Source organism: Denticeps clupeoides, chromosome 5 (genome assembly GCF_900700375.1).
Source record: "Denticeps clupeoides chromosome 5, fDenClu1.1, whole genome shotgun sequence".
In the NCBI taxonomy this organism is placed as follows: domain Eukaryota; kingdom Metazoa; phylum Chordata; class Actinopteri; order Clupeiformes; family Denticipitidae; genus Denticeps; species Denticeps clupeoides.
The window spans coordinates 8,917,244-8,929,901 of NC_041711.1; the positions used below are offsets into that span (position 1 = coordinate 8,917,244).

The following is a 12,658-nucleotide window of genomic DNA, read 5'->3' on the forward strand; positions in this document are numbered from 1 at the left end:
ACACGAGTCAAAGGTTTACTCGAGGACAGCGCAAACAATGTCGGCGCGCTGCGCTACGCTAACTGCCCATTTAGGGAAGAACGGGGCCCCAGGTCGGCGCGGTTCAAGCCGCGCGGCTCACCTGAAACGACCCCTGTGCGGTAAACAAGACCTTCTGCGCTAACCTTGCCTTTTATTGACCGCACTCCTCTTCCTTGCCGCGTGCCCGGGGCCTGACATTACTCTGTAAGCCATGGCCGCCACGCTCACATTAACCGGGCCTCGGGGGGCCTCTTTAAATAATCTGAACTGGAAATCCCCCTCCCTGGTTCAGGGTTCAGAGCATGGGCAGGGTATACAGTAGCCACACCCACCAGAGGTCGTACCTGTGAAAGCATTCGTGGCCGGCAAGTCAGCCTCCTGCATACTGCTCCTCCGGCACTGCCTGCAATCCCGACGTTAACCAGTCCGAGCAGAGAGGGGCTGCTGGGGGCCTCCTGGCCGTTTCGTGTCCATTTTCTGCTCACGAGTCCATGTCCTCCTCCCGGTCACCTTCTCAGGCGGGCTGGCTTCAAAGCGGCTTCGCCGGGTCAAAAGTCCGGGGGGGCCAGCAGGAGAGAGAAGAAGCAGGGATGTCTGTCACAGGGAAGAAGTCACCACTCTGCAGAGGTCAGGGTGGCGGCGCGGGGAAAAGCTGCGGTTATCCTCCCAGCCAAAGCCATCCAGCCATGGCCGAACAGCCCGGAGCGTCCCGGACAGATGGGAATGGCGAGGCGCAGGAGCAGGTGCGGCGCACCTTGCCGGCTCCCGTCTCAGAACCCCGAGCTCTTCTGAAGAGCCCTCATCAACATGCCGCCCCGTCCTTCGGATTGCAGTTCCCCCCCACCCCCTCTTTTCTGCTCGGCTCACTCAGAGGGCGCAGTCACTTCAGTCGACACAGCAGTGCGCAACCTCGGCCACGGGAGCTAGAACAGAGAGATGGAGAGAGGGGAGGGGAGAGAAAGAGAGAGAAAATGAGAAACAGATGCACCAAAAATTTTACAAATAAAAAAAAGAGCGCCAGCCATGTTTTTCCCCCATTGGGTGCTTAGCAGCACAGAGGGAAGAAGACGGTGGAGGTGGTGGTGGGTGTCCCTTCACCCTGATAAGTCCGCATTAAAGCAAACTTTCCAAAAAGGTGCCGACCCTGCGACTGGAGAGGCCAGATATCCCACTTCATGGAACTCACGGCGCAACCCGCATGCTGAGACCACGTCCAGCATTTTCATTGGCCACTAATATTTCAACATCAAAACCCGCCTTACCCGAACGGAGCACTGGCGCGTGCTTCTAGAAGCCGGCAGCCGAGTGGAGAGCAGTGAAGGCCTCATCCAGAGTTTAAATATGCATCTTGCAAAATATGTAACCAAGGAGGACAGAACCACCCTTGTCCGTCTGCAATGTTCTTTTTCCTGTCGTGTGACACGCTCCGCTCGAGTGACATTTTTAAACCATCAATCTTAAATATCATGACCACGACGTAAAGAGCTACGGTGTGAATTTTGGCCACTGCGGCCCGCCGTGCGGGACCCAGCTTTCCCGCTAACAAATGCAGAGAAAGGGAGGGGAAAAAAACAGTCAACAGTCAGCTATGGCGTGGAAGACATGTCGTCCTTTTGAACCCCTGAAATTGCGTCCTGCCATGTTTCTGAAGGTTTCTGGAACATTAGTCACGTCTAGCCTACACGCCCATTCACTTACACGCGCAGTAGTGGACAGGTCTCGCGTCCACTCGAACAGAGATGGACGCAATGAGGCTTACAATCATGTATTTCAATGGCGATGTCTGTAAAAGACGGAAGAATTAAAAGTGATTACGCTTCCAGGTCGTTACGTAAGTGCGCACAACGTGTCTGTATTCCAGGTCTTCCCAATGTTAGTTTATTTCAGACATTTATTATGTGGATTTTAAAGGTGAAGCACTTTTATTTTACAAAACATTGTTTCTTTATTCTAATGTGAAATAGTTATAATAGCAGTAAATGTTCTGCTGAACCCCAGAACTTTGTTGAAGTTGAACAACAGTCATATTTTTCTAATTGCGTTTTTAACTGGTAACCTGTCCCACATCTGTTTGCATCGCGTCACCCTACCTGTAACTGTGACCCTCCCCGATGTTCAAGGGGAGTTTTTAAAAGCACGGGCAGAAAACATGGTAGGGCGGTACTTTGAAGTGTAAAGATAAACGGGGATAGAAGGTGGTGCGTATCAAGCGACACAAAAATCATTTACATTTCAAAGAGCCGCCCTCCCCTCAGAATAAAAAAGGCCTTATTTTTCATGAAACATAACATACGGATTTATTTAAAAATGATCAAATATAAAGACTAAAAAATGAAAGTGTACAGAAAAGACGACGCAAAGCTTAAAAACGGAAGGATAAAACCCGCCGAGGGGCGGTTTTCCCAGTGCTGCTGTTGCTTAAGTAATTGAATATGCAACGCAGTCAGCAGGCAGAATTACTGAAGATTAGGGGGCCTTCCATACACTGAGTCTAACTTGCTCTTAATCTCAGCTAATTCCGTGTCAGAACGGCATTTTCTCTGCGCAGTTCATTGGCGAGGACGCGAACATCCGGCAACTCGCTGTCTGGTGGCCTTCCGCACTCTCACAGACAGCCAAGAATCTCCAATGGAATTACACATCACACATCAAATGGAATTAGTTTCATACTTACATTGATCTTATTCTATTTTAGAGCAAATTACAATCTTTGCATACAAATGCAAAACATTTTTTCAAACTAATTTGACAAAAAAAAACTATGGTACAAATCATGTGACCGCCCGGTTACTATTTACCCAGACACACGCATGCACACATCAGTCTAATTTTATCCTGAATGCATGACTCTGAGGTGGACATCGGAGACCTACTGAACGGGGTGAAAGGACTGATCTTCCCAAAAATCTTCACTGAACAGCCCTGCACTTCAAATACTGACATTGGGATCCGTCTTTACTACAACACGATTTGATACAAGGTGCGGTGAAATGCGGCGAAATACACAACGACCTTCAACACAAAGTCTCGTTGTCTACTGTAGGCAGTCACTGCTTTTAAGAACGTTGCATGGATTATTTACTCTCCTTTTAAATTAAGTGCATGCATTAAGTGTATCGAATAAAACTTTTTGTGTTCTAGTGTGTAAATATTTCAGTAAGCAAGTTACAATAATATACACATCAATTTCAGAACAAAAAATGTTTTAAAGTATAAGTATATGTACATATACAGTACATGTTTTAAAAAATGTGTGACTTATGAAGCTGAAGTTGTGTTTAGTAGAATTTTTTCAGATTACAGTCACAGATGTTTTGAAGATGATCTGTTAGAGTCATGGCAGGACTCAGTACTAACATTGCTTCTCAGAAGAACGGCATTCTTTTTTAGCATTCTCTGGAGCCTCTAACAAGAATCAGGCAACAAGTGAGCCGGGTACACCACATCAGGGGGAGTCCCCTCGGTTCACCAAATCCTGTAGAGAATGTTCCCTCACCCCCAATGAACTGCCGCACTGCGCTGCTTTTACAAGGAAAACACAATGTTCACAGCAGAAAGGCTTCCTGGGCGCCACTTGAAAATGTTGCAAATCGCGCTTCCACGAACGGATGGAACTTTGCCAAAACCAAACACAAACATTGCCAACAGGGCCATTTGAGGTAACAGCCACTGCGATGGCCAAGCAGAACGATTTAAGACATCTCCTGACAAAAGCATGACTATAGGATTTCTGTTAAACATTAAAAAGTAGGGCTGGACAATTTCAAGAAAAAATAGAATCGCTGTCTGACAGAACTGTGATTGCAATTTAATTTGCAACTTTTTGCTGTGTCTATACTATGTGTATTAAAAACTGTAGCATAACCGAACCTTTCTTCACTGTAACTAGCATACCATGAGTTCTTGAGAGTCTTTGCTTGCGTTTAGGTGGGTGTGGTCTTTTCATGAGAACATCTGATTGGTGAGCATGATTGTCTATTATATTGTGAACTGTACATAGTAGTATATGTTGATATATTCTATAATAATAGATTTTATATGTAATATATATGTATGACAATGTATGAAAATATATTGAATAAATACATTGTAAATATATGAGGAAGTTGCTTCCCCAAATATTTACCAATGTATTGCAATATAAATTCTAGTAAATAGCAATATACGTTTGTTTCGTATGGGACCGAATACGATGTGCGCTTTGTTTTGCTCTGAAAGCAATTGTTTTCTATGGCCTAGACGGTGCAACACCAGCTTGTCCTCAATTCCTGGTTTGTCTGTGTGTGTTTAAAAGGGGAAGACTGAACACTAGCCTGTTTCAACACTTCAATTCTATTGAACACGCAAAAATGTGTCACAGCGCACAGCAGTCAAAGTTGAACTAATTTCAACTTTGACTGTGATGTGCGCACAAGGCTGCCAATGGCGCACTGCGGCGTGCTTGCACTATGCGCAGTGCAGGGCAAAACCCTAACCGTTGCTGGGACCAATCGGGCAAGTGGTACGAAGTCACGGCCACTTAAGCGCAAGCAAGGACACTCGCTCTCAACTCGTGGTATTCATATTTCAACGTACGGTTAATACTCGCTGTATTTTTGAGAGGAAGTGCAAACCTCGCTGCCTGAACTTCCTTTTCTCTGCTGCACACCCCCTCAGAAGGGTTCTTTCTGAACTCACTCTCTGCATACATTGGAGCGGCAGCATCCATTCAGCTGCATTTGCCATCACCAGGTCCCGTTCTCCTGCAGCTGCCTCTCTTCTACCTGCCTCCCCAACACCCCATGGGGTCACCAACGCCTCCAGCCAACCCAGCATGTCTACGCAGCAACCCTGACATTAACCAAAGGAGCAGAGTCTGGGGTTGCAAAACAATCGCAGTCATTATGATTTATAAAATCACGTTCATTCAAATTGTGATTTCGATTCAATTTCGATATATTGTTCAGTTCGGGGGGGGAAGTGCTGTAATTGCTAACACATGCTTACAATGGTGCAATGTAATTAACTCAGTGGAGACTTTTTGCAGTTCACTACACGCCTGAACAGCACGTCCACTGTGAGGGGGGCTCAGGAGACCAAATCCCCTTTCAAAAGGACAGACACACTGGCCCAGTAGGCACCAAATGTCACCAGACGCGGCAGATATTCTGCGAACAATATTACAGCAGTCACAAAGTGCAAAACACCCGCATGGTTAAAAAAAAAAGAAAAAAAAGCAGACAGTGCATCAGAGCAAACGGAGGAGCCGCCCCTCCCTTGAGAGCAACAGGGAGTCGAGGAGAAAATGAATCCTTAAAACCAAATATTCAGGAAGCAGCCAGGTGTTCAACTGATACCGTCTGGACTGCATCAGAAGCTCTGGGCAACATCCACCATGTGTTGTCTCAGACGCTGTTATAAAATCAGACGCGAGCATAGTCTGGATTCCCTGCTTCTGAAATCGTTTTAAGCGGCTCTGTTTAGTCTGCTCTAAAGCAAGGGTAATACGTCGACAGCATATTGCTTGTGGGCAGATGAAATGCAGATTACATCACAGGCTGTGAAGTTTAAAACTACATTTATGGGAAACATTTCTCAGAGCACTTAGTAACCCAACTCCAGAGACGATGCGGAAACAAAGATGGAAGAATAAAACCAGTTGTGGGAAAAACTTAGCTCAACTCATTCCTGGACAAACAGGTTCTAAAAAAAAAAATAGGTCAGATGATAAAACTCTTATTACAGACCACAGAAAAACTCATAATGCAATACCCATTATCATTTAGATAATGCATCTCTTAATATGTACCCATGCAAAGATTCCAAAGAGGCTATGGATCTGAAAAAGCATAAATCTCATGTTTAGGGATATTTTACTTTAACAATAAGATTTTTCCCTAAAAGATAATTAATAGATTAATTTAGTTTCCCAGATGATAACACAATACCAAACCCTGAAACGCTAAGTTGCAGCAATATCAGTCTGTATAGTTAAAAAATAACATCTGGTTGAAGTCGAGGTTGGCAGAGCATGTCAATGGGCTGAGGTCAGAATGTGGCCTTTGCCCTTCTACAATAGAAAATGCATTTTAATGTCATTGCCATTCATCATGATCCAACACCTTCTGAGCTTGGGATAACAATGATCACGTTTTAATGCTCATTGTTCATGAAGGTCATCTTTCGGAGACCAACGATAAATCATTTTTTTACTTTGGCAGCTAATGAGATTAAACAACATGCATATTTTATGTATCGTGACATGTCATAGACAGTCTCATGCTTGACTCATCAGTGACATATTGCTCCAAAAATGGGGTGTGACTGACTTCGCATTCTGCATCTCAGTCGACATATTTTAATACTAACCGCTAACCGCCATCCGTCACCGAGTCAAGCCGAGCACGGCCCCAAAGTGCGGCCGCCCGCTAACAACAATCTCGTCCTATAACTGTCAGAAGGCCAGCCAAAAATTGGAGATACTGACAAATAGCTCAAGTTCAGATAGGGGGTGAGTAATGGGCCATCCAGATTACAGCAATTTTCACACCATTATCTGCTCCGAGTGACAATCACAAAGCACTGCTCTGAAGGCTACACGGAACAAGACCATTTCAAGGGGTTCCTTATGAAGGACATGTTCCTCCTAAGACAGAGTCAATATATTTATTTAAATCAGCTCATATTATTCAGTTGTCGACACACTTCTCTTTTGGCAAAGTTTTGTTCAAAGATAAAAAAAAATTGGGGTATTTCTGAGACGGTACGTTTTAAATATTTGTAATGTCATACATGAAATCGGAAAAGGCCCCACTGATAGACCCGTGTTAAGAAGCACACCTCTCCACTGTCATTTTCATCATTGTGTTGGAACTCTGAGGGCTGTGCCAGACATGAAATCAGAAATGGGAATAAAACGGTAGTTACTTTAAGAATGTGCCATTTGTGCGAGCAGCCGCTCTAAGCCAACGTTAGAGTGACTAGAGACGGAATTCACACTCCTGGAAATAAGTGCTGCTGACCCTGTGAAATATTACATTTGACTTATTGTACTTTAATAATGACGTCTCCCGGGCCACACAGATGCTGATCATGTGCTGATAGCAGGAATGTTATTTTCGAAAAGATGAGATGTGATGATAACTATGATGAAATAAATCATATAATATTGTAATAATATATAATAATTAAATTTTGACTAAATACGATTTACTAAAATCTATTAAAAACTATACTAAAATGACGAAAACAAGATGAGCTATTATTTCCTCTTGTTCCTGTATCTCCCATGACACTCCCACATCACTTCTGCAATACACAATTGTGGCATTAATTAGATTTTTTTATTATTAATTAGATCCCAGATGGCTCAAATGAAATGACAAAGAAGTGGGGAAAAAAACTGAATCGAACTTGTCGAAAAACACAGTGAAATCAGAGAGTCTTCTGTGTCTGGAATAAATATAAAAATAAGATATCCTTGTTTTAATTATAAAATGGTTTGACTGTTCTACTCTGTACTTGTACTATATTGACTGGCTTAAACAGAATTGCATGGCTAAAAATACAATTTTCATTGACTAAAACTAGACTAAAACTATTCATGGAAGGTTGCTCAGTCAACTGAAACTTGATTAGACTAAAATGAGTCTGGACATGGCTAAGAATAATATAGCTTGATGCATAGATTAGACTAAAACTAAAAGTAAGACAGGCCGCCAAAAACAACTGTCACGACACCAAGGAAAGGGAGGAAACCACTTTATTGAAGTACAGGACGAACAAACATATAGGAGTCTACTTCGGGAAAGGGGAAACGGGAAAAGGAAAGGCTCACACACACGGGGGAACACTCTACACTTATGCCACATCGGAGAATCACAAAAACACACTTTTACCACACGCACCGGAGCCCTGAGTTATCCAAACTCGTTAAAAGCGCTGGCTCGGACCGCTACGACTCTACCCTGTAGCCACATGGCAGGAATTCACATGGCAGACTGCGGCCACGCCAGCCCACTGACCCTACATCCCACGCTCGCAGACACACAGCAACGGACAGATGGCAAGATCGGACCCGGAAAACTGGTGCAGGTAATGGGGAAGGGGGGCGGGGCCTGCACCCTGCGACCGGCAATCGCGCCCAGCTCGCGCTGGACGTCGGGGAGAATCTTTACAAAAAAAATGATTTGTGAAAAATTATATATTAAATATACTAAGAGACAAGACACTGGATGAAAAAGCTCAATAAACTTAATTATAGTCTGGCCTGAGCTTGATTGAAAAAAAACAGGCCTTTAGAAATGGAGTGGATATACAGAAATTTAACATGACTGAACTGGCAACCCCAGTTTTCGGAAGCCTCACATCTGTCTGAGGTTCAATGCACATGGCATTGCATAAATGTACACCCAGCGAAACAGCAGACACGAAAGCCAAGGTCTCCGAATCCTACTGTAACGCACAGAAACGAGCCCTTGGCTGCAGAGTTTTAATTAGCCGGAGTACCTGTATAAACATGGTCCCATTGAGGAGAAAGCTGCAGGCCATGTTGTACTTCTGACATTGATTAATGAGCTAACAAGTTGTGCTCTCGGTGCATAACACGGAAAGCAGGCTGTTTATACACAAGAGACGGGGCGGGGGGGGAAGGTGGGGCGAGCGTCGCCCACCAACATGAAAGTAAAATCATTCAGAATACGGCGCACATAAAAATCAAACATCATCATAGCCTATTAAAAAACAGCAGTGCACCAAAAACAGGACGGCGGCCTCCCCGCTGATAAATTACCTAAGCGCACGAGGCGCTAAATCAAGCACAAAGTCTGCCGTCGTTCGCCGTTAATTTCCTATTGTAACTGCCGCGCGTCCAACAACTTCCAAAGCCTGCAGACAGGCGGAGAATGTGAACCGGCGCAGGGGCATGTTGACAACCTCCCTGCATGCCAGCCCAAGGCATGCCAGCACAAGATCAAACCCATTCCTGCCATTGCAGGGAGTCTCCCAAATATGTATAAAAAAGAAAAGGAAGAAGGTGGTTGACTGATAGTGACTGACTTAGGGATGCAAGACTAAATGGGGAAAAAAAATCGAATAAAAATTGGTGTCCGTGTTATAGGTATAAGTACACCGTGTTCAAACGCTAAATGTTCAATGAAGGCTGTATGTTCAAATTTTTATTAATCATGATTACAATCATGATTATGACCTTTGCCCTACATAAACAGACCCTACATCCCACGCGTGTTCACATATTCCACATGCTGTGGCATGACATGTCTCACTACACTTCTAGTTTAGTTCCACAGACACAATCATGGCAGCAATGAAACACTCAAATTTTTCGTTAAATGTCAAAAGTATAATTTGGGATTAATTATTTGCTAATTTCTGAACATTTCTTCTTGGAAAGGATTCTAGATGTACTGAAAGTATTTTAATGCTTCTTTTATATCCAAATTATTGATTTTTCCCACATATATAAACACATACAGTCCCAAGCGAGGACAAATGAACAAACCCCAATCCCCCAAGACGAAAACAAACAAAACAAAACAAAAGGCCAGACAAGACAGACTTACAGGTACATGTGTTACATAGACATATAGAGGTTTCTCGATACAAGTGGCAGTTAACTAAATCTATTAGCTGCCATGTTTCTGACAAAGGTTTAAAAAGGGTTGCCGTGTTGTACATTATGTCCTTGATCCAGTGTCCATATGTTGGAGGTGTGGAATCTTTCCATTTACACAGAATTAGTCTTCTAATGCTTCTTTTAAGGTTCATACATTATCAAGTGTCTGGATGTAAGACAATGTTCTTCTTGCAGATAAGGCCAACTGGAACCGTGACCCATAATCCACAACACAAACTGAACTGTGGGCTTGTTGAACCGTTGCGCCCCTAGTCTGAATCTGAATGAATCATTTATGCCAAAAAAAAATCTACTTTTCCACCCCTTCCCTACAGCAGCGTCTGGCAGTCTGGACAGGACAGGTGAATATTCCTTCCTCCTGGTTCCACGTCTGTCTGTCACACTTGGCCCGTCGCCCGTTTCCTAACAGCGGCGGAGACTCTCTCCAGTGAGCCGGTGCCTCGGCTCGGCTCGGAGATGATTTAACAAGCCACCGGGAGGGAGGCCGCCCCCCTGCCAGGATCGCATTTCCTCTCCGCCAGCACAGACAGCGTACCCAAAGAGCAGCAGACCCCGAGCGCGCCGGAATAGAATTTATTGCAATCATTACACTCCGTGCCACACTCCTCAGCAGCCAAGCATTGTTTTGCGTGGCGTGTTCTGATTGGAGGTGGGGGGGCTCGCGGCAACAGACAGGATTTTTCACCCTCCTGATCTGCTGCGAGACGGGCAATCAGGAAAACAGGCGCTCGTACGGTGAAAAGCTGCGGTTTTTTTTTTTTCCTTTTACGTAACGTCTCCGAGACTCAGACGATGACTGTTTTTTGGAAGGAATAAATAAAAACCAAGGTCATTTTAATAGAAGCATCAGCCCATACAAACACAGGATGGTGACTCAGAACCTTCTCAGTCTTTTTTTCATGTGGTTGGAATGGGGGAATTATTGAAATGGAAATTATTATTCATTCAGCTTTTGGAAATGGCGCCAGTGTTGGAGGGCTGATCGCTGATTGTTAAAGTCTTTGAACGGGAGCAAGTACAAATATACAGAAAATGAAAAATACCCGGCCAACCCCCTGTCGCTTTTGTACGGGCGGGGGGCAGAGGGCACTGTGCACCCCTAAGTCAGGTAGCGGGGGAACAGGTGGGGCGGCAGTCGAGCGTGCAGGACGTCTGAGGCCAGGAACGGCGGGGGCCACGCCGGCCAGACTGAGGGCACAACAAAGAGGCGGCCAGGAACGGAGATGCCGGAGAGGAGAGGCCAGGCGAAGCGAGGGGGGCGAGATCCCGTCTGCGGCCGGCCCCGGCGCCGCTTTTCCTGCCTTGCACCGCCACTCAAGCATCCCTCACGAGCCGCCTTTGGTGTTGTGTCAGAGAGCGTGGAGGTGAGGTGCTCCCAAGTCCCCAGCCAACTGTGCTTTTTGAAAAAAATCATCACAAAAATGAGCTTCAAAGAGACCTTCTGAAACCTTCAGTTTTTTCCTTCTCTAACAGCCCCACAAAATATAATCTTTTGAAAGAAAATCGTATTTTTATATGAAAGCGCGGACATGTCTAGGCCAGAAAGTGAGTGGAATAAATAAACAGATAAAAAGAAAATCAGCCCTTTTCCACGGCACCCATGAACAAAAACAGGGACAAATTCGCTCCAGTCAGTCTTCAGCACTGTCACGGGATAACGGTTTTCTCACCCGGGGAGATTTTTCAGGATGCGCGGCTGCGCCTCGACCCGCAGGCAGATGGAAGCATTCATCTCCCTCCCAGCTCCGGGCAGGCAGCACAGCGCGGAAAAAAGCGGCAGGAAATCTCTTGGAGGGGAAAGACATTCCTCTTACAGCGGAGTTTCGGCATGTTTGTGAGGGTGTGTGTGTGTGTGTGTGTGTGCGCATGGAGGGGCGCACACACACTTAACAGAAAACATCTGGTTTAGAGTTTTGTAACTGTAAACAGCTTTCAGGTGCAAAATAAGTATTAAGTGAAGTGTTATTTCATGTACTAAGCCTTCCCATTATCAAAACAGACCGGTCGTTCCTGTCTCGACTGGGGCTGTGCGCAACATATTATCAAGTTTCACTACTCAAAAGCCATCTTGAGAATGTGCCAGGCTGGTTAATTTGAACTAACACCACCAGAGTCCTGTCTACATGAATGGCGAATGGCATCATCAATGGCCAACATAACATGTGCCTTGTAAAAAAACGTGGGATGTTTCTACCATACAAGTGTAACTGTTCTGCTGCATCAGTGCAGTGTGGTTAAATGTGGGGATTAGGGGTGGGCAATATGGCCTAAAAATAACATCACAATATTTTTAAGATATATCATGATATATTATACATATCGTGATACTTTGAAAAAATACAGTTAAATGTGGCGCTTGCGGGCATGAAGTATTAAAAGTTTTAAAATATCTTAAGTTTTTCTTTGGTACCAAGTTGTCTGACACCATCTCCATTGAATGTCTCCGATGAATCACCAGCATGGTGTTGCCCTGTGAAACCCACTGTTTTGTATGCTGTGCGCACCTGAAGGGGCGATCTTTCGCAAAGCTGCCTGCTTTGACGGGGCAGAGAAACAAACCTCGAAAGAAAAGTACATGCTGTCTATTTAACAATAACATTAGGATTTACTGTGTACCGTGGAAAAAAACACGGTACATTGAGTATATCGGATATATCACACAGCATATAACAGATTGGCATAACAGATTTTATCCCACAGACTTCTACTCATAAATTTGTTATAGGCATATTACACGTCCCTGCTGATTCCTCCCCCAAACAGGATCTCCAATCTCTACTCCTGTCATGCAACCGTGGAGTAACCATGGACAATTCCATCTCCTACTCGTCTCACATTTAAGTCTCATGTGCCTCTGTTAGGAAGATTTGTCCATTTTATCAACACAGGGTACCCAGATATTGTCCAATCTCTGTCATCTCCAAACTAGAGTACACACCTCTCCACTGGCTTCCTATAGATGCCTGCCTCAGATTCAAAATACTGCCTACAAAGCCAAGAGAG

At 44.6% G+C, this 12,658-nt stretch overlaps 1 protein-coding gene across 2 annotated transcripts in view; it reads right to left on the reverse strand.

The window, feature by feature from the left end:
• Positions 1-12,658, reverse strand: part of LOC114791360 (low-density lipoprotein receptor class A domain-containing protein 4-like) — a 55,722-nt gene that overhangs the window by 35,851 nt on the left and 7,213 nt on the right. The window contains exon 2 of one of the 2 annotated variants that reach the window (XM_028982149.1): positions 366-944. In XM_028982149.1, the coding sequence (XP_028837982.1) occupies positions 366-405 (40 nt within the window). In that variant the 5' untranslated portion in view covers positions 406-944. Of the gene's footprint in view, positions 1-365; positions 1,301-12,658 lie in introns of those variants that run through there. The other variant, XM_028982150.1, reaches the window with a different exon arrangement.